General features: G+C 36.2%; 1 protein-coding gene across 1 annotated transcript in view; it reads right to left on the bottom strand.

Annotated features, from left to right (window-relative positions):
- Nucleotides 1-580: 580 nt before the first annotated feature.
- The window catches only part of LOC106058880 (nuclear pore complex protein Nup98-Nup96-like), a 59,567-nt gene continuing 36,629 nt past the window's right edge, over nucleotides 581-23,518 (bottom strand). The window contains exons 2-3 of the mRNA XM_056012869.1: nucleotides 3,648-3,718; nucleotides 581-2,059 (exon numbers count right to left, since the gene is read on the bottom strand). Coding sequence (XP_055868844.1) covers nucleotides 937-2,059; nucleotides 3,648-3,694 — 1,170 coding nt within the window. The 5' untranslated portion in view covers nucleotides 3,695-3,718 and the 3' untranslated portion in view covers nucleotides 581-936. The remainder of the gene's footprint in view (nucleotides 2,060-3,647; nucleotides 3,719-23,518) is intronic.

The following is a 23,518-nucleotide window of genomic DNA, read 5'->3' as shown; positions in this document are numbered from 1 at the left end:
AGATTCCAGGAATACATATTGCTATTTTAATTGGTTTTGAATTTTATCAATAAAAAGAGAGATCTCTAAAATCTCTAATATGTAGCTTTAAATTACTTTTTCACTTTTCAACTCTCTACAGATAGAAATTAGGAGGCGTTTTGGCTGAGCGGTAAAGTGCTTGGTTTCTGAACCGGGGATCCCGAGTTTGAATCCTGTTGAAGACTTGGATTTTTAATTTCGGGATCTTTTGGGCGCCTCTGAGGCCACCCAGCTCTAATGGGTACCTGACATTAGTTGGGGAAAGTAAAGGCTGTTGGTCGTTGTGCTGGCCACATGACACCCTCGATAATCTTAGGCCACAGAAACAGATGACCTTTACATCATCTGCTCTATAGACCACAAGGTCTGAGGGGAACTTTACTTTTTGTACAGATAGAAATTAGTTTTAAAATTGTTGAATTTGCAAAAATTTGAAAGTTAAGCAAAGGGTCTACCGATAACCAGAAAACATGGCAAGGGGTCTACGAGACAAAAAAGTTTGGGAACCACTGCTTTATATATAGAAGATTTACTTTGATATAAGAAAAAAACATCTTGATAGGATCAACAAAATAGATTTAATAGTGGACATTAGTCACTTTTCTCTTATGTATTTGAAATAACAATAATCTGAAATAACAATCATTTGTACACAATAAACAGATCGTCATGTGTCTATATCTTTTTCATCAACACTGACAGGGCCCTTTTTTCTCTAATATATGGTCCGGTGTATAAATGTATCGAAAGCAGCAATAGTTCAGGCGATGATGTCAGTAAATATGAATCGAATGTTCTCATATTTTCTGAATATTTTCTGGGTATTTCCTGGGTTATTTCTAAAGAAAAAAAACATAATAGAACAGCTTTTGTTGAATGAAAAGCTGGATACAGAAATAATATGAACTGCGACTATTATTTATTGTGCTCTGGGGCTGTACTGTGTACGTTGGCTTTGTTTTCATTCTTATGAATGGACCTTTTACCTATCAATCCACTTCCTATTTCATCAAAAGGTCTTTTTCCAATCAATCCACTTCCTATTTCATCAAAAGGTCTTTTGCCGATTAATCCACTTCCAATTTCATCAAAAGGTCTTTTACCTATCAATCCACTTCCAATTTCATCAAATGGTCTTTTGCCGATTAATCCACTTCCAATTTCATCAAAAGGTCTTTTACCTATTAATCCATCTCCGATCTCATCAAATGGTCTTTTACCTATCAATCCACTTCCTATTTCATCAAATGGTCTTTTGCCAATTAATCCACTTCCTATTTCATCAAATGGTCTTTTGCCAATTAATCCACTTCCTATTTCATCAAAAGGTCTTTTGCCAATTAATCCACTTCCTATTTCATCAAAAGGTCTTTTGCCAATTAATCCACTTCCTATTTCATCAAAAGGTCTTTTGCCGATTAATCCACTTCCTATCTCATCAAAAGGTCTTTTGCCAATTAATCCACTTCCTATTTCATCAAAAGGTCTTTTGCCAATTAATCCACTTCCTATTTCATCAAAAGGTCTTTTGCCAATTAATCCACTTCCTATTTCATCAAAAGGTCTTTTGCCAATTAATCCACTTCCTATCTCATCAAAAGGTCTTTTGCCAATTAATCCACTTCCTATTTCATCAAATGGTCTTTTACCTATCAATCCACTTCCTATTTCATCAAATGGTCTTTTACCTATCAATCCACTTCCTATTTCATCAAAAGGTCTTTTGCCAATTAATCCACTTCCTATTTCGTCAAAAGGTCTTTTGCCAATTAATCCACTTCCTATCTCGTCAAAAGGTCTTTTGCCAATTAATCCACTGCCTATCTCGTCAAAAGGTCTTTTGCCAATTAATCCACTGCCTATCTCGTCAAAAGGTCTTTTGCCAATCAATCCACTGCCGATCTCATCAAATGGTCGTTTCTCGTGTCTGTTAAAATATGTGTTCCGTGAAGGTATCACTCTACTGTTTCTGTTTCTCAGTGATGGCAGCTCACTCCACCTGAAGCTTGTTCTCTGAACTTTCGCAGCAGAAATAACCCTAAAAAAAAAAAGAAAGATCTAAGTATTATAGAAAATACTAACACTACTTTGAAATTATAAATCGCTTGAGTAAAATGAATGATGAATCGAGTATAAATACATTTTCAACAGCTGATATAAAGGCTCTTCTGGTCTTTTTTTAAATGAGAACCAGAAAGCTAAGATCACTTTAAATGAATTTTTCATTTTTGCCCTAGATCTTCTGAAGGAAATCTTATTTTATTCACTTTAATGAAAACCTTATATGAACCTAAAAAAGTTTACTTATCAAAAGTTCTCAAACTCTTTCTATCCACGGTAAACCACTGGCTCTGCTCATTTGTAATTTACTATCCTGTTATGATTAAACTTCAATGACTCGTTTGTTTGTTATCAGAAAATGTTATAATTTGTATCGAATTATAAGGGAATGCATGCTCTTCCAGCACAACACATATTATCAATTTAGTGTAATGGGGTCAAATCAAAGTTGGCATCGTGAATTAGGAGAGAAAGAGTTAAATACAAATCAACGTTGGCATCGTGAATTAGGAGAGAAAGAGTTAAATACAAATCAACGTTGGCATCGTGAATTAGGAGAGAAAGAGTTAAATACAAGAAAAATGTTTTTGCACATTAGAAAATATTTATTTATAAAAAAAATATTCATTAACGAGTCTACTCGAGACCAATTGACACAGAAGACCTGAACAATGACCTTCAACGTCGCAATCTGTGGGCAGTTTAGACCTATAGCTCGTAGCCACGTCACATGTCTGTCTCCACTGCCCACAGGTTTCCACGTCGCAGGCCAGTGTTGGTACCTTCCATAACGCTTGGTCTCGGTCTACGCCAGAGTTCAGAAAACAGGTTAGTCTTAGTGTCGATGTTTGAGAACCGTGTAGAGGAACACAAAAACCTGGTTTCAAACACAGAAAAGATTAGCTACAGCTGTTTGGTAAAGTATGTTTCATTCAAACACGAAGCTAATTCTTCACCCACATAACGACAATCATCTTACTACTTCAGCTAGAGAAATGTCGTAATCTTAAATACGTTCAGTGCCGAAAATATGTCTCTTTGTATGCATTGATCTATAGCTACATATATTCAAAGTAGTTTTCCTTTTGAGACCAGGAGATATATTGGGGTGATAAAGGAAAGCTCACCTCTTTCTCAAGAGATACGAGGATATCACGTGGCCGGTACCATAACAAACGGTGTTCACTTATTTTTATCATATACTGGTCTAATGAATTTTTTTTTCGAACTCAAAATTATCAATGTATGTATAAAAAAAACAGTTCCCCTTTCAGACTTTATGCTCTATAAGACAGAGGTAGTAAAGGTCATCTGTTTCTGTGGCCTACGGTTAACGAGGGTGTCATGTGGCCAGCACAACGACCAACCGCCTTTTCCTTTCCCCAACTAGTGTCAGGTACCCATTAGGGCTGCGTGGACTCAGAGGCGCCCAAAGATCCCGAAATTAAAAATCCCAGTCTTTACCAGGATTCGAACCCTGGAAGCCCGGATCGGAAGCCACCGGGCCTCCTAATTTCTCTATATATATATACCCATAAACGTGACAGGCGTAAGACTTTTCTTACCCAATCAAAAGCAGCTTTAGAACACAGACAAGGAGAGCACGGTCCATGTTGGTTATGGCTTTGTAAACAATCTGAAAAGGAAAAAAAAAAGAAAGGCTTTGTAAACAATCTGAAAAGGAAAAAAAAAGAAAGGCTTTGTAAACAATCTGAAAAGAAAAAAAAAAGAAAGGCTTTGTAAACAATCTGAAAAGAAAAAAAAAAAGAAAGGCTTTGTAAACAATCTGAAAAGAAAAAAAAAAGAAAGGCTTTGTAAACAATCTGAAAAAAAAAAAAAAAGAAAGGTTTTGTAAACAATCTGAAAAGAAAAAAAAAAGAAAGGCTTTGTAAACAATCTGAAAAGAAAAAAAAAGAAAGGTTTTGTAAACAATCTGAAAAAAAAAAAAAAAGAAAGGTTTTGTAAACAATCTGAAAAGAAAAAAAAAAGAAAGGCTTTGTGAACAATCTGAAAAGAAAAAAAAAAGAAAGGCTTTGTAAACAATCTGAAAAGAAAAAAAAAAGAAAGGCTTTGTAAACAATCTGAAAAGAAAAAAAAAAGAAAGGCTTTGTAAACAATCTGAAAAGAAAAAAAAAAAGAAAGGCTTTGTAAACAATCTGAAACGAAAAAAAAAAGAAAGGCTTTGTAAACAATCTGAAAAGAAAAAAAAAGAAAGGCTTTGTAAACAATCTGAAAAGAAAAAAAAAAGAAAGGCTTTGTAAACAATCTGAAAAGAAAAAAAAAAAGAAAGGCTTTGTAAACAATCTGAAACGAAAAAAAAAAGAAAGGCTTTGTAAACAATCTGAAAAGAAAAAAAAAGAAAGGCTTTGTAAACAATCTGAAAAGAAAAAAAAACAACGGATATAAACTGCAGAAAAGCGGTGGGTGGAGGGAAGAATTTAAGAACCCTTTCATCATCTCTGTTGTTTCCAGCACAGCTGCCACAAAAATGAATGAACATTAAAGACCAAAAAAAAACTTAGATCGCATAAAACTTAGATCGTACATAAAACACCTAAATCACACCTAAATCACATTGGCAACAGTCACCTCCAATGAACCAAAATGTAATAACTTTGTAGGAGCAGCAATGAAGGCCATAGACTTCTTTTGTCCTATTTATAGAAACGCCTGGTGCCAAAAACTATGGAGAGACAAAACCTCCCAAGATTCTTGTTAAAGTTATCTCACAGAATGTCAGATAGATAAAACATCACTAGATTCCTGTTAAATCTCGCTTTTAGCCACTGTATTCTAGTTACATTCTAGTATATGTTACGTTTAAAACGCCCCCCAAACACACTTGACTTTTTACTTATCAATTCTATATCACTTTTGTCTTTTTCTCAACTTTTTGTTCCGTCCCCCCCCCTCCCCTTAAGTTAAATAAATACAAATATGTATCTCAATAAGAAAAAATCATCGCCCTATTTATACACCATGGGAAACACGAATCCTATGTTTATTAAACCTCCAACAACTACAGTACAATGATTTGATAACAAATATAAGAAACATTTTAGTATAAAACAACTAGTTTGGCGTGTGATAACCGAGTGGTAAAATGCTTGGATTCTGAGCCAAGGGATCTTGGGCTCAAATCTCAGTAAAACTGGGGTTTCTGAATTTCGGGACAATCCTAACGCCCCAAGTTTGATGGGTGCACATTAGTGGGGAAAGTTAAGGGCGTTTGGTCGTTGTGGTTGCCTCGTGACACCCTCGTTGTCTATAGGACATAGTTGCAGACGACCTTTACGTCATAATGTCCTAAAGATTGCAGGGTTTGAAAGGGGTCGTTAACTTCTTGTAGTTTAATACAACCAGTTGACAAAATACAAGCAGTGCCTGAGCCATTATTACAATAGAGTTTATGGATCTACACTCTACTCGAGTTCACTATTGGGCTGCACATGATGGCAATAACTATTACTGCATCAAGTCTAATTATAGTTAATTACGCCCAAGTTGGAAAGTCAGAAAGAGATTAGTACCTATCCGCGCGGGGGTCACGTGGTTCAACTTCAGCAGACGAGAGAGATCAATTGGATGACGGGAAGCGCGGGGAAAGGAAACAGGGGGAGCGATGTCCCCAAGAGAGCGGGAAGATGGCTAAGAAACAAACGAGCGTAAGACTCACACACGACTTCTCCCGCGCGCACACTCGCACGCGCTGTGCAATGTTGATACTTGATGGCGGCAGCTTTAAATGGCAAAGTTCGGAGGTCAAGTTTAAATGGCAGACGCCAATACAAGAAACGAGAGGCGCTGTAGTGGTCCTTTCGTGTGAAGAAGAGCTTTAGTGAAAATGAATAGGCAGGGGCGTGAACACTGAGACAGGAGTCGACAACTTTTTTTTTTTCTGACTAAAAGTAAATCAATTTAATTACCAAGAGGTCTTTGAAAGAAAAGTAAATTAGATGTTTTACAGTTTTGACCACTCTAAAACCAAAGGGGTATCTCAGCAAACTATGATTTAATTTTAAAAAAAAATGTGTAGTTTGTAAAGGCCCTGGTAGTTTTCCTACTGGAACAGAACCAGGCAAAAGACGAAGGGGTACACGGAGAAACAGATGTAAATAAAAAAAAAACATTCAAGAATGCAGGTGACTGTCATTAAAAAGATTCCTAGTCAAGGTGAAATACAGAGAGGGAATGGAGAAAGACGGTCGTCAGATCATGTGTGCTGCCCCCAACGATCCACCAGACCAAAGGATAGGTGAATGTGATGTAGGGCTGGAGGGTAAGGAGCGGTTGCCTATTGTTTGCTCTGGCTTAAGCCTGCCCTGGAGAGTTAGATGTATATGTAATGTACAAGTACTCAAATGTTTTATAGTAGACAAGCAAAGTACCTTTTTCAGTCCTTGCGATCTATGGTGCAGAAGATGTAAAGGTCATCTGTTTCTATGACCCACGATGAAGAGGATGTCCCGTGGACAGCACAACGACCAACCGCCTTAACGTTTTTCCAACTATTGTCAGGCTTCCATTAGGGCTGGGTGGAGCCAGAGGCGCCCTAAAAATCCCGAAATTAAATTCCCAGTAAGGCCATATGCTTTACTGCTCAGCCACCGCGACTCCATATGTCTTATAAGACCCGCATTAATTCATTGCATCTTTCTTTATGTCTTCGAAGGAGAAATGTCTTCTAAGAGAATGCCCATGGCCAGCACTATCTTAACGATTGAAATTATTTAGGATATTTACCCAGAGTATGTAGTGATGGGAACTAAACTAAATTTTTTTAGTTAAACTAAAACTAAGTTTGAACTAAAAAAAAGTAATTAAACTTTTAGTTAACCACAAATTGAAAAAATTAGTTAAACTAAACTATAAAACTTTAGTTAAACTTTTACTAACTATTTTGACCTTTTTTAAGGACGAAACAGCCAAACATGAAAATATAAAGTATAAAGCACAACCAATCTCTTTAGCAAAATGTTTGTGAACATGAAAAAATATTGAAATGTCTTTATGCGATAGATGTAGATCTTAATAGAATCACTAGAATGATACTATTATAGAAAAAACTTAGAAGTAATTGTCGAAGTTCTAATATAAGTATTATAAGTTACCTTTTAGAAGTAATGATAAAACTGCATGTTGACCACTGGCGGATCCAGGGGGGGGGGGGCGGTAGGGGCGATCGCCCCCCCCCACTCGGCCGACCCCCCCCCTGGATCCGCCAGTGGTCAACATGCAGTTTTATCATTACTTCTAAACCCACTCGGCCGACCCCCCCCCCCCGAACTTTAGTATAAAATTCACACGATTTGTATACGAATTTATTAATTATGTTAAAAATATATATTAATTATTTATATTTCCACCTATTTTTAAATTATTTCGCCCCCCCTCTAGTATGTTGGCTGATTTGGTGGGGTCGGGAGGGGCGATGGTATCAATCCCGCCCCCCCCCTTACACTTTCGAGTGGGGGGGGGGCGGTCAAATTTATTTGTAGAAATCACAGCTTGCTAACAAAATCAATTAAATATCTATATCATTAAAACTTGTTATTGATATTTTAACCGATATTTTTATTATGCCGTTCCCTGTTTGCCGATTTTGGGAGGGGGGGGGGAAGGGGGACGAATACCTCCACTGCCCTTCCCACCTAAACCCTTTGAGTGGGGGGGGCGGTCCGTTTTTATGGAGAAATCATAGTTTGTGAACAAAATTAGTTGAACTTGAATTAATATATAAATTTTATATTATGTCGCTCCCTTTCTGGTATTTTGGCCGATTCGGTGGGGTGAGAGGGGGGGGGGGCGATTGCATGTACTGCCCTCCCCACTCTAGCCCTCTGAGTGCTGGGGGGGGCGGTCCTATTTTTGTGCAGAATCAAAGTTTGTGAATAAAATTAGTTGAATATCTATATAATATAAACTACGTATTGATATGTGACCCATTGTATATTATGTCGTACCACACTCTAATCTCAAATTGTATCATTAGTAAATTTAAATGAAAAAGGGTTGTACCAGGTGGGAGGGGCGATACATGCAATCGTATTTCCACCATCGGACAAACCAATACTTTTTCTTTTTGTATTATAGTTAAGAAATTACAAATTTAAAAAAATCTGTCATTAATATAATTTATATATACTATAAATTAAATTCTTATATCGAGACGCCCCACCCCTATTCTTTAATGCCAAATGCAATCTTTAGCAGAAATTAGTAAAGGAGCTAGGATTAATCGTTTTCACTCTACCGCCATTCCCATTTCCAGACAGAGTTTTTTGTAATTTCACATGAATTTATCATAATTATTTTTAAGAAAGAATTTGCATTGGAAAAGTTAGAATTCAAATGAAATTTTTCAGTATAAGAGTCATGATTGAGATGAGTTCTAAACTCAAATAATGTTTGTATAGTCGCCTTTTCCCAACCTTTACTCAATCTGATATTTTTCTAGCTAAAAATTTTGGAACTATAACTCACAATTCATACTACAGTTTTCTTGAATACTATTTATCAAATAAGTTTTTTTTTCGGCGGCGATTCTCAAAGCAAAAATCTAAATACGTGGGGTATCCTATCTTTTCAAGCAACAAATCGGTTTTATTTGCAATGTATTATGGGCCTATAAATTCATATTAGAATATTTTTCAAGTACAACATTATTCGAAAGGTCCTTTTTTAATAGTATGAATAATGAGCTTTAGGTCAGGAGAATGCTTTTCTGCAGTGAAGAATGCAAGAAAACGCTTTTGGCGTTGGGGCTTCGCCCCGAACTCCATTTATGAATAATGAGTTGTAGATGTCAGGAGAATGCGTTTCTGCAATGAAGAATGCAAGAAAACGCTTATGGCGTCGGGGCTTCGCCCCGAACTCCATTGATGAATAATGAGCTGTAGATGTCAGGAGAATACGTTTCTGCAGTGAAGAATGCAAAAAAACGCTTTTGGCGTCGGGTCTTCGCCCCGAACTCCATGGATGAATAATGAGCTGTACTTGTCAGGAGAATGCGTTTTTGCAATGAAGAATTCAAGAAAACGCTTATGGCGGCGGGGCGAACCCGAACTCCATTGACGAATAATGAGCTGTAGATGTCAGGAAAATACGTTTTTGTAGTGAAAAAAGCAAGAAAACGCTTTTGGCGTCGGGGCTTCGCCCCGAACTCCACAAAGAGAACCTTAAAGCGCTGCCCCAGTTGTTTTGTTTTTCGCCGAAGGTTGAGAAATGCTGCTTTTTTTATTCTCAAATATATATATATATATATATATATATATATATATATATATATATATATATATATATATATATATATATATATATATATATATATGTGTGTGTGTGTGTGTGTATGTGCTGTAAGCACGTTTATGCGTAGGGTTAGGGTTTACTGGGCGTTAGGGTTAGGGTTTGGAAAAAAATCGCCCCCCCCCCCCCAGTCCAAAGTTCTGGATCCGCTAGTGATGTTGACTCTCTAACTGAATGTACACTTTGGTTTCTTATAGTTATGTTTTTTGTTTGGTGTAATGCACAAATTGTAAGACAAACTTCCTTACGGATAATAAAGATTATTATTATTATTATTAACTAACTCTAGATTCTAGAATATTCTGGATCTAATATCTTCTACAAACGAAATGATCAGAAATTGAAATATAATCTGGATCTAGAATTAGATCTAGCTACTAGACCTAGACCAAATAATTAATATATTAATCTAAAAATAATCTAAGAAATACTAGTTGCTACTACTAAAAGATCTAAAATCTAGATAGAGTCTAGTCTAGTAGATATCTTAGTAACTCTAGATCTAGAGATTTTATATTATTATAATTATGATTATAACTAGGTATGGGTATTTAGATCTATATACTCTAGTAGATAATACTAGATCTAGATCTAATAGATCTAGATAGTAGATATAAGTATAATTATAATAGAAGTAGATCATAGATGTAGATCTAGAATCTAGTCTAGATTTAGTTAATTTAGTATTAGATCTAGAATCTAGCATAGTGACGACTATTATTAGTATTATAGATACCGCCATCTATGCATCTTAGGTCTTAGTATAATAAGTAATCTAGATATATCTAGATTCTAGATCTAATCTAGACTCTAATTCTAGAATAGTTACATATTATAGTTATAGAAAAGAATCTCTAAACTAATGGATCTAGTCTAATAAAGTAAAGTAATATAGATAATAGATTTCAATTAATAGATCTATATTATTGACTTATAATAAAGAGTTAGACTCTACTTAAGACTAAGAGACTAAAATAATTAAATATATAGACTATTATGACTATTGATCTAATAGTAGTAAGTATAAGTATTCAGTAGTAATAGACTAAACTAATAATACTAATAGACTTAGACGTCACTTGACTCTAACTCTAGATCTAGTAAAAAGTTTTTAAATAAAAAGAGTCGACATTTCTTTTAGATCTATAGTAAAGCAAAATTCTTTGCCTGCAGCTATACAAGAACACACTGGTGTTTAATAAAAGCAGCAAAATGTAGATCTATAGAATCAGGATTTATCAAGCAGTGAAACTTGCTAGAAATATAATGAACACGTGTATTTTTTTTTTTAAAGGCGGGAATAGCGACCATTATAGGGTAAAGGTCAAAAGGCTTTCTAGTGACCTGTGCACTCTCTTGTTTATTCTCCTCTCTATTATTCATTATATATATTCTCCAAATTACATAAATCTAATTATTTATTGGTATGTATGTTAAAAAAGTTTGTACAATTTGTAATTAAACTTTTTAGTTTGTAACTAAAAAAAAATAATTAAACTAGGATTTTAACTAAACTTTTATTTTTTAATTAAACTTTGGCATTAACTAATTTTTTTTAGTTAAACTAAAAGTTAGCAACTTTTTAGTTAACTTTTGCACATCACTAAGAGTATGTAAGCAATATTTATTCGGTGTGCTTAAGTGTTGATCATTCATGTATTTTAAAAGGTTTAAGATAAATCTTTTTGGCGTACATTTTAACACTATAAAATCAAACTTTTAACGCGTGTAACAAGATATAGTTTGTATTACTTAGTTGGATAAAATTATCTTTCAATATGTTGTCTATTTAATTATTGTGTTTGGGGAAGGGTCTGTCTGTTTATTCACTTTTTATTCCTCACTTACAAAATAAGCAAAGTGTTTCAGTAAAAACTCAGATCGTGCGAAGTGTTCCGTAAAGAAAAGAGTTTGGGAAACCCTGGTTTAAAGAATGCAAACCGGAAGCAATAAAATGAAATGAAAACAAACGGGAGATTTAAAGGGATTTCTCTCCCACACCGAAAAATAAGGGAGACTATTTTCCATCAAAGAAGATTGTAAACAATTGCAAAGAAACGCAATTCGCCTTCGTGTAAGATGTTGTCCAGCAGACGAGAGAGCCCTAATGTAAGATGTTGTCCAGAGTAACTCAAACTCCAGGTAAAAATGTCTACTTTTGCAAACAAACTAATACACATAACATCAATTGCCCTTTCAGAAAATTAGTCGCACGCGCAGCATTTGTGTTTTTTGTTTTCAATGATTTGTTGTTGTTGTTTTTTTTGTTACATTTGGACTCTTAGAATGATATTAAGAAATAATTGAACAATTTAGTATAAGATTGTTTCTACAAAATAATCTTTTTACAGTAAGCTTCTTACAGTAAGCCTCCTTATTCAGACCTCTATAGTGCAGATAATGTGAAGGTCATGTTTCTGTGATAACGAAGGCTTTATGTGGCCAGCACAACGACCAAATTTATTTTCTCCAACTAATGTCAGGTACCCACTAGAGCCCAAAGATTCCGAAATTAAAATCCTAGTCTTCACCAGGATTCGAACCTGGGACCTCGGTTCGGAAGCCAAGGGCTTTACTGATCAGTCACCGCGACCCCTGCTTCTTACAATAATATATTATATGAAATTTAGAATGATTTATACAGAAAGAGAAAGAAAGACACGTTGATTGACTCCCTCTGCAATCTCAGCGTATAAGACAGCGGTTCTCAAACTTTTAAGCTTGGTGACCCCTTTTTACAATCCCCTACTCAGCCGCGACCCCGAGAACGATCCGTTCCATTGCAGCGGCCCGTGACATGAGTTTCAGAGATGTGTTTGTTTCAAGGTAAATAAATGCGGTGCACCACCACTGATCTATATTACACTTAGTAAGTCATGCATAAGGTAATCTTGGTGTATGGCGGCGACATTAAATACTATCGAAAGGCCGTTAAAAGATCTGTATATTAATGTTTTTTACCAATCAAGATACCAGTAAATACAGATGCTCATTAATTTGTGCGAGAAGTAGTAAGTCTCTCTGATTAATGTGTGCTTAAAGCCAAGCTCTTAAAGGAATGAGGTATATAGTTGCGTGAGAGTACGCAACCTCCCGCGGGGATGCTTCTGCGTGAGGAAACAATGCCATTAGTGCGTCAAGATTACACAATTAGTGATCAGAACTTGGCAGCAGACGTACGTGTTACGTTGATAGAATGACGTCACTAATGATCAAACTAATTTCACGAAGATGTCTCAGAACACAAAAAATAACAGCGTAGATTTTAAAAACAACATAGATTCTTTAATCAAGAAATACTTAGTTTTACTTTGATTATTGTGTTGAGCAGATAAATGGGTTTCACACAAAAACATGGCCCATTCATTTTCCACACTGACCACCCCCAAATACCCATTTAGAAATACCAAAAAATTGTGTTTAAAATGAACACTGCAATATAATTAGATGTTGTGACTGTTAGTATATCTTACATAAACTGAATTAAAATACTAATTTATCCGCCAATTTTGAGCAGTTTTTTTTCCCTCCTAATGTTATATAAATGTACCAAAATAGATTTAATAAACCTTCCCCCCCCCCATATATATATATGCAATCCAAGTTGAACACAGCGTTATACATACCTATGATTAATGATTATACTGCAAAACGCAATTTTTAACTATATATTTTAGTTCATTTTGTCAGTCATTCTAGAAACATTTGTAAGCTATAAACTCATAAACTTAATGAATGAAAAAGAAGTCATTATAATCGTGTAGGAACAGCGAAATTAGTGAAAATATTTCATATATATCATTGGTTGACACACAATAAGTATCGGACATTTTGATTGAAAAAGGACAATACAAAGGGAGTGAATGCTTTCCAAAGAGTTCACAAGGTATTTGATGTTCTGCCAACTCTGCTCATTTCCTGATGATGGTTCCGATGTCCAGACCTCAACATCATGTTTCGATGTTTGCCTGTCACACGATCGTCTCGTTTTAAAGCTTATCTTAAAGAATCGAGTCCACGGAGCAAGCGAACTACAGCGTCAGTAACAGATTGGGCCCGCGATCGTTGTAATGTAGCACGCCAGCAAGTCAGTGACTAGCAAAGCTGAGGTACACGTAGGCTCACATAGAGACAATGCTTCGAGGTTTATTTCAAAGATTTAATGTCACAAACATAACAAAACAAAACCATCAAAATTTGTCTAACTATTGTTTATTGTTTCTAAAAGTGTATCGGAGATGTTAAAAAACATAAAGTCCTTAAATCGAAAGTCGTGCCATGGTTAATTTGTTTTTTTTAAATGGCGTCAAAAATGGTATTGCCATTAAAAAAATTGCTCAAATTTTCATTGCAAAAGATAAGACTAAAACTAAGACTAAGACTAAGACTGCTTTATTGATCCTTATGGAAATGTCACAAGACGCTAGCAGTGTGCTGGCGCCTCCTGCAACTGGTCGTTGTCTAGGGTGATTCAGGAGGCCCGACTGTTGACGCTGGAACTTGGGTAGCTTTAGCCGTGTCGCGATTTTGGTGTTATAACTAACATATATATAACTGAGATATGCAACTCAACACGGAATGTAGTTAGAGGCTACAACTTTAACCTGTAACTTTATTTTATACACAACAAATAAACTTCCAAATGAAACGTTATATACAGGTACATCAACTACTAAAACTAAACTCAGATCTCTAATGACTATGTCTCTAATCATGAAGTCCTTCTGCTATAGTTTTCTCGTACCAGATTAGGAAACTAGCAGGAGCGGGAAATACAACCGTCCGCTCTACAAGACCCACGCCAACTAACTCTCTCCTTTTCAGAGCAAAAAGAACCCTCCCACGTGGACTACACCGCAACACAGTGGTTACGTCCCCTTGCATCATCAGTGACGCATCCTCAGTGGTTACGTCTACATGCATCATCAGTATCTGACCAGTGATGACCACTGCCCCTTTCCCCAGATCACCCCGCCCTCGTGGTAGCCTAGGTACTCTGGTCCCGTGACAACAAAATAAACATTAAAGCACAAAAAAACTACTTATTTCCCCCTTTCAATAATAAACAAATCTAATTAAAATATATTAAAACATAAATAATGACATTAGATCTAAAATATAAATAACAGAAATCAACTTAAAACTTTACACAATAACTAAGGCCATGGTAGTGGACTGCGGTTGTTCTGCTACACACACACAAACGGTTGTGGGCTCACCCCGGTTTGTGACAGGAAATTTGTTTGATTACAAGGACAACACAACAGAAACATTCACATAAATAGAACAGACACAAAGAGTTCATTCAGCGACTACACACAAATATCTTGGTCCTTTTCATGTTTTCTGATCAACGAGTGGCGGTGATAGAGTCTGTCCAAATAAGGAACGAACGAGTTTTTGTACCGCTCTGTTCTTGCCTTGATAGATGACTTGGCGATGACTTGACTTAGTTATGCTGGGATGGGTGGTCACTGTCTTCCAAAAACATAACATGGTTTGAGTTTCTATTACACATATCTTATAAAATACAGACGTTACTTCAAAAAAAAGTAGATATATCGGCCCTAATTATTGTTCTTGGGTCTTTTAGTTTTAGTGTTATTGTTATTTGTTTAGCCTTTCATTTAAAAAAAAAAAAAATAAATAAAATAAAATAAAAAAATAAAAAATCAACACTAGCCACACCGGGTATCTCTGCTAGTATTGTTACACACCAACAGTAGCAAAAAATAAGACCATAGCTCTCAACACATATATCAGACTCGTCCTGGTCATTTCTGAACGCGTGCTAATCCTTTACTGCAGAAGTGAAATGAAGATTTTAACCATAGAATTGAGGATCATAAGCATCACAAAGACCATATGACAAATGTGAAAATCCTAAATAGGATTGAATTGGAACCCCTGATGACCTTCTCAACAAAACGCAATTAAAGACTGTGCGGCCCTAAAATGAGATCATCAGGGCAGGGAACGGTACCAGGAAAAAGAAGGAGAGACAGACTAAGCAATGGGAGGAAAACATTAAGGATTTTTTTTTTTATAAGAACTTGAATAGCTCAATGGCTCATACACCATTTATCAAGGTGTCTCAAGCAACTTTTTGTTTTATTTGAAATGGCAGCACGGAAACCTTCCACATACTCTCCTCTCCCCGGCTGGTCCCTAAGAGTGATTGGATAATAGCGCACTGAGCTTGCTATAAGCATGAGAGTTTCGCTAAACGAAAATATGATAAAGAAGGTATTACTTTTTTGTTTCCTCTATTTCTCAGATAATTGTTGACTTAATTGGTTAACCATATATATAGGAAGTATGTAAGAGTATTTTAATTTATTGTCCGCGATGCTGCCAGCCGTCTGCGGAATTCTTCGTCTGTTCTTTTATTTTTACATTTCTTGTAAATATTTTGGTATTACTATTTTACATAATTTTTATGGGCTTACGTGGAAGGTACACGTATTTCCTGTCCATTCTAGTCGGCATGTATCGACACGAGACTTGACATTAATGGCGGACAAGTTCAACGTAATGTCAAGTTGCCTTCCACCCCGGGCTGAGCCAGTGATTGCCCGGATGTCACCGGCATTGTGAAACTAGATAACATAATGACAGCGTATGAAGGTAAAAAAAAAGACGTTTTTTGCAAAAGGAGCTAATTCTGAAAAAATGGGCTGGGGAGACATTACCAGACGGGAGATGAAGGGGAGAGGGGGGGGCGCTAGGAAAATAAGTTCCAGCTTGTATGACTTCTTTGTTAAAGAGCTCACATTCCTATGTTGTAGATTTCAAGGTTGAGAACAAAATTGAATAAGATTTTATCGGGTAAAGAGTTGTATAAAGATGAAAGAGAGAAAAAGAATGATAGAGAAATATTACATTTTACCTTTACCTATCCCTTAGTCTGTCGGACCGTTGGGGCACCAAGCAAGACTTGTCGACCGCCTTTCTCCATTTCTCCCTGTCTTTTGCCTTGAGAAAGCGATGGGAGGACAACATAAAAGAATGGACGGGCCTACCATTGATAGAGGTTTTAAACAAGGCAAAAACAAGAGAAATATAGCAGACTAGAAAACTAATTACTTTTAAGTACTGATTAACATGCACGGGTCAGATATAACTTAGAGATGGAAAGAAAAAGGGTAGGGGTTACAAGCGAGACCAAACAACACAGAAGGCCTGAACACTGACCTGCAACGTCACAACCTATGAGGAAGTTGAGACCAATCTCTAGCTGCCACGTCACAGCTCTGCATGACGTGGCAACGAGCTATTGGTCTCCACCGCCTACAGGCTGCGACGTCGAAAGGTCAGAGTTCACGTCTAATATAACGATTGGTCTCGGCACAAGAGGGAAAGACAAGGAAAGAGAGAAAGGGAGATAAAAAGGGTGATAGAACAACGAAACAGAGAGAGAAATAAATACAGAAGAAAGAGAAAGATGTGAGAATGTAGAAAAAATAAGATAAAAAGAAGAAGAGGAAAAAAGACAGAAAAGAGAGAGACATCCAGTTCATAACAGAACAATATATATCCCCTCCCCCCCACACACACCAAACACACATACACACACTCACACGAACTCGTTATGGAGGTTAAAACATTAAAGAAGCCCTGGCCCTTAGTGTAACAACATTGTGACTCAACGCTACGATGTGAAAGAACAATGTAGAAGACGAGATACGCCCATGAATAGGAAATGTCAAATGGCTAAGCAAATTTACCAAAACATGTGACATCTGAATTATACAGCTCTAGCTGCTCTACTCACGGGAACCACGTGGCGAGATGCACTGAAAACAAAACAAAAAGACAAAACGGATAAACAAATAAGACCACGTGACCAGGGCTTTTGACGTCACGCACTCACTCCAAAAGCTTTTAGGTGCAAGCTGTAGCATAGTTCTGCAAGGCTGACCAGTAACAAGACTTGGCATTTTGCAGTTACTGTTGTAGTCAAGGCTTTTATCAGTCTCACTCTGGAGTCAGTTTGCAGAACAGAGAGAGTTAACCAAAAAAATAAATTGTTTTACAGTACAGTTAGTGGATTGAGCGAATTTCCCAGTACGTTTGGGTGTTACTTTTATGTATACTGCATTATAGTCACGAGACACGTGTCATATTAATAGAAGGAAAGGCTAAGCTTGAATATTGTTAAGTTTTAGAAATTTGAATATAATTTAATAATTTCTATTGTTTAATGACTAAAATTAATTTAATAAAAAAAAAATTAAAGAAAAAATTCTGCAATTAATGTTTCTGAATTTTTAAGCAAACAAAATTTCAAACAGCCTTTTTTTTTAGTGGTAACTTTCGCGGTCCCTATTTTTCATCTATTAATCTCTTTTTTTTTTTTCAGCCACTCTTTTCTAGAAATCAGGAAAGAAAACTTGCTTTTGTCTGGTGAAATTCACCAATTGAATTAGAATCTGTGTCAATGCCAGGCCAGGACAGAATTAAAACATTGCAACAAATACATCTACAAACAAATATCTCATTTGTTTTTATTTCTTTGTTGTTGTTTTTTTTAAACTGATTCATTTTTTGTCCATTTCCTTTAATTCGAGGAATTGATCTTGTGATGAGTTTTTTTTTTCTGTTCAAAAAGATTTTCTGATAGAGACATAGTTTACAAATACAAAAAAAAAACCTAAAAAAATACTCAGAAAAACACAGAGTTAAAGGCACATTCCTTGTTCCATGTAAAGACTACTACCACAAATGTTTTTTTTTCTTCCCTAGTGCCACTAGTTGGAGAGAGATGGTGACCAATAAAGCTATGGACAGCGAGAAAACATGGGCCTCAGCTCTGGAAGAAAAGCGTGACATACGGCTCCTCTACCACCAAAAGCGAATGCCACCTTGACCTGCAATACATTTGGACGGGAGTGTCTCTCCAGAATAGGGCTCCACAGCCATATGGGAAAGTGTTCGAGATGAACCAAAGTCGTTCTACGACTGAAGGAGGCCAATATATATATAGTCACATTGAAAGCATGGGAAGAGTATTCTGAATCAGCCAGGAAAACCAATTACTTTTAAGTACTGATTAACATATCCGCGTCGGACCAGGGCCGGTCTTAGGCCACTACAACCTATGCGGCCGCAGTGGGCCCCGCACTTTCATAGGTCCCGTGCTAATTCTGTGTGTAAAGTATTAAATTAAACCATTATAATTTTTTAGATAATAACAGGGTTTCCGTGACCCTCCTGATTTTCCAGGGCCTACTGGAAATTTCCTGAAATTATTAAAATCTATTGAAAACTCATTAATTAATCTCCATAAAAAGAAACACAATTGTCATTTTGGGGTGCCAATTGTACGCGCGATTAAAATAAAACGAAATTGTCAGCATCCATTTAATAAAAAAAAATTATTGCAAATACGAATATATTTTCTAATACAAAATCTTAATTTTGGCATTGTGCTTATCCCTATTCAGACTGCATAGTTTTGCATAGGGCCCCGCGATTTTTTTTTTTTTTTTTTTTTTTAGGATTCTTAGAGCCGGCCTGACGTTGTCCCGGGCTAGCGCCTGCTCTGAAGTAACGTCTGTAATTTATAAGATAAGATGTACAAACCAAAATAGGTACAAGGCTGTTAGATTTTTTAAAAATTAACTGACAAATAAGATTTTTATTTAAAGAAAAATGATCTCGTGATGAGTTAACTAGTGTACTCTCCACCTCCACAAACTCTTTCGGGAGCCAGCTTCACTTACAAGTAGCTCTCACAAGCGACTGACCATGACACGTGACCAAATGGCCATGGCGTTAATAACCAGGTCACATATCCTAGGGGAGGGCACCAGACTAAAGCTGACATCAAGTGAATGCGTTTCAGTGGATTGCTGCCCTTGACATCCTATTCAAATTTTGGAAAAAAGCAAAGACTAAGGGTGAAAAAAGAAAAAAAAATGTCAATCGTAAAAAAAAAAACAAAAACGAGTTTAAAATTGTTCCAGAGAGAGTTATCTCCCTTGGTGTACAATCGAACTAGGGAAACATTTTGATTTTAGATTTACAAAATGAAGTCTGGGTGTGAAAGGGTTAACCGGCTCAATGGTTTTTACTATGTAATTTTAATGCAGCGTTTTTTTTTTCCCCTCAAAAGAAAGCAAAGATGCTCTCTCTTGCTATAATTTGTCTCCCGCTGGAAACGTAGTAAGTAAAAAAAAAAAAGTTTCGAAACCGGAAGTTTGTGCCCGTTCACTTCCGCTTGAGATCGCCATGTTGACGTTAGGGTGTGTAGCCTCTCTACTTTGATCTATAGGCAGAGTTACATATACTGAAAAATATATTTAAAATATCGATTTATCGCTGGAGAAGAGACTTCTCCATTGAAGGTCAACACAAATGTTTATTTCCCACATTCTTTAAATATATATATATGTATATTGACTTATTCAAATCTAGGTGCTAATCAAGCAGTGTATGTTTAAACTTGTATGTTATACTCAGTCGATTATTTTCCTGGCTTTTTGGGGGGGGGGAGGCAACTCTTACCTCCCTTGAATGGCACACGAACAGAAAAAGGTTTATAAAGGTTTCAGCTCTTATTTAGGCAACAAAACACTAAAGTACACATAGTCCTGGTGCCAAAACGGCCTTTGCATTAGCATACAGTCTTGTCCATGAGTTTTGTGACGTGATGAGCGTCTAAAGGTTGTAGTAATGAAAAAAATAATCTTTTTATAGATTCATCCTAATATAGTCACACGAACAAGAATTCTATAGTTCTATATGAAATAAGATCCTTATTTTATATGTGAATCGCTTAGAGGTTATTTCATAAGAAATTGACTGACATAATAGACGAGATAAATTAGTGGCTCTTATAAGAGAAAATTATTTAAAAAAAAAAAAAACATTTACAATGTACAACCAGCTTCACTTCCATTACACGCAGCCCATTCGGCCTCACAGGCCCATTTCTTACCGGCCCACTGGGCATTTGCTGGAAGGTCCATAAAGCCAGTTCGTCCCTTCACCCAAGACAAATTCTGCCAAAAGTGAAATGTCTTCTCTTTATGCGCCGGTGTGACATTTAAAATATTAAAAAAATGTGCGTACAAGTTTTAAACGCAAGCGCTGTGTGTATGAGTGTGTATGTTAATGTGTAAATGGTGTTTGTGTATGAGTGTGTATTTCAATGTGTAAATGGTGTTTGTGTTTGTGTATGAGTGTGTATTTCAATGTGTAAATGGTGCTAGCACTTGTGCTTTAGTGTGTATGTTAATGTGCAAATGGTGTTTGTGTATTAGTGTGTATTTCAATGTGTAAATGGTGCTAGCACTTGTGCTTTAGTGTGTATGTTAATGTGCAAATGGTGTTTGTGTATTAGTGTGTATTTCCATGTGTAAATGGTGCTAGCACTTGTGCTTTAGTGTGTATGTTAATGTGCAAATGGTGTTTGTGTATTAGTGTGTATTTCAATGTGTAAATGGTGTTAGCACTTGTGTATTAGTGTGTATTTCCATGTGTAAATGGTGCTAGCACTTGTGCTTTAGTGTGTATTTCCATGTGTAAATGGTGCTAGCACTTGTGCTTTAGTGTGTATGTTAATGTGTAAATGGTGTTTGTGTATTAGTGTGTATTTCCATGTGTAAATGGTGCTAGCACTTGTGCTTTAGTGTGTATGTTAATGTGCAAATGGTGTATGTGTTTGTATCTATCTGTTTGTTGTTATTTTTATAGTAATGGTGCCGAGACGGACAATTGTAGTCACATTGAGTTTCTATTTGTTAGAATCAATAAAATTATCTTATCTTATCTTAAATTTAGTATACATGAAGTAATTCTGGCGCTAAATACGAACAGAAGACAAGCTGGAACAAAAAGGTCAAATGATTACAGAGATGAGGGCAATAGTGATAAGAACCCAGCCCTGAGGATTAATAAACCTGATACAACATGTACGGAAGACATACGTTGAGTTAAACAAGAACGTGATGTTTATTACAGAGATTTGAATTATAGTGATAACAACCAAGATCTGAGGATAGACATAGATGGTACAACTAAAAAACGCTAGAAATACCCTTTAAACTTTAGGTAAACTAATTTTCATCAATTATTTGCACACACTATCGTGCATTGATTGCCCGCCACCCACGCTCGACATTCTACCAACCAACCTCACCACCTCCCTTTAAAAAAAAAAACAAACTTCTCCTCCAAGGTTGAGAGGAAGGGTGTGTACAAGTGTGTACAAGTGTGTACAAGTGTGTACTGTGTGTACAAATGTGTACAAGTGTGTACAAGTGTGTACAAGTGTGTACTGTGTGTATAAGTGTGTACTGTGTGTACAAGTGTGTACTGTGTGTACAAGTGTGCACTGTGCGTACAAGTGTGTACAAGTTCTCTGTCAAGAGTCTTTTTTTGTCTAACTGTTTCATTTACTCATATTGAATATTAAAGCATTCAACAATTCAAACTAGCTCTGGTTAGCCCCCTTTAACTAGTCTCTGTTGCATTTTAATTCTCGAGAGAAGATTGTTTCTATTGGCAACTTTTTCGTGTGACTAAAGAGCTCTATCCTTGATTCACAACTGTGGCCAAAGGTTGGGTATTCGTCGTACAGACCAATGAAGTGGCAACGAGATATTGGTCTTGTTATGGCACGATTAGGGTTAGGTTATTTGTTTCGGAAATAGCGAATGTTTTGACCACAGACCTATAGGCTATATTAAATTATAACTAGACTGGACCTGGAGATCTTTTAATACTTCAAAAAATGTCGTGAAATATTTGTTTTTAAAGTTGAAACAAGGCGTTATTTTGTAAAGTAGTTATAAGAAGAAAAGTCTTTTTTTTTTCAACCCTAACCTATGTAACATGTAATTTAATGTTTAGATCTAGATCTAGTAATTGAAGGTCGAAAAAATAAGAGTACTCTCGTCTCTTAATTATTTTTGCAATTTTTAGATACATATTCTAGAAAGATCTAGATAATCAATCTATTTAAATGTACACAAGATGATCAACAGACATGAATTATTTCGATCTAGAATTTTTGAAACATTATCTCAACAGAAACTAACAGGAAATGGCTTTGTTTCATATAGTTGCGTGAATATATAGTTCTGTGATTAATAGCTCATTCTAATGAAAATCCGAGAAATGATTTCGCATTACTTCTAAACTTTGAAAACTAAAGATCATTACTTTTCTAAGACAAGAAAAGAATGATTTTCCTAGATGTGGGTCGACTTCCCTTACAGCTTGAAAAAGAGTTACGTACATAGAAATCTCTCTATATATACATATATAGGTCTGCGAATCGATCAATTGCGGATAAGAATTTGTTTCCGATTTCCAGTCTAGATTTAGTAAATATAGGTCAGTGGTTTTGACTTAGAGACAAGGACGCTTCAAGGACAAGACTAGGTTTTAAAGGGAAATAGCGAAATATGAGCCGATGTATACCGACTACTTTCGGGATGGCTTGGAGAGAAGAAAGCTCGTAATGAACGTAGAGAGTTAGCTGACATTCGACAGTTCCCTTCGTTACTATTAAACTTCTTGTTCAGTATCAGCCTCCACAAACTTCTATTGATTGCTCGGCTTTTCGCCGCTGTTGTTGGATTTCGTTGAGAGTTATCTCCGTTTGGTTAATCTGCATTAGACGCCGCGGAAGCGCCTTACAGTTTTCACTGCCTGCAGGTTGTGACATCACAGGTCAGTGTTTAGGCCTTCTAGGACGATTGGTCTAGAGATGAAACACACTTAGAAGCACGAATTTATAGCATCACAGAGACATGAACTCTTTTGTTCCCTTTGGTAATAAAAGTATTGAATCAACGCCAACTCTCAGATGGAGATTCCACATAAAAACTTTTGAGAGAGACGACTGTTTTCTACATTTTACTTCAATTTTTATTATATTCTGTCATGAATCATAGATTAGTGTAAGACAAATAGGCCTAATAGAGATATTAATATTATAATGGTTGTTAAACTATGTTAACAGATTATGTCGTGAAAGTGCATTTTAGGAAGCGTGGTCGAGAGACTAAGTACGCTTGAACTTGGCTTGGCTTGACTATCTATGAAGGGGGCTCGAGGTTCGACACCCGACTCGAGCAGAGTTGTGTTTGCTGAGCGCCTAATGGCAGCACGGAAACAT

The sequence above is a fragment of the Biomphalaria glabrata genome, chromosome 15, assembly GCF_947242115.1.
Source record: "Biomphalaria glabrata chromosome 15, xgBioGlab47.1, whole genome shotgun sequence".
In the NCBI taxonomy this organism is placed as follows: domain Eukaryota; kingdom Metazoa; phylum Mollusca; class Gastropoda; family Planorbidae; genus Biomphalaria; species Biomphalaria glabrata.
Note: the sequence above shows the minus strand (reverse complement) of the source record. Positions and strands in the feature narration are given on the sequence as shown.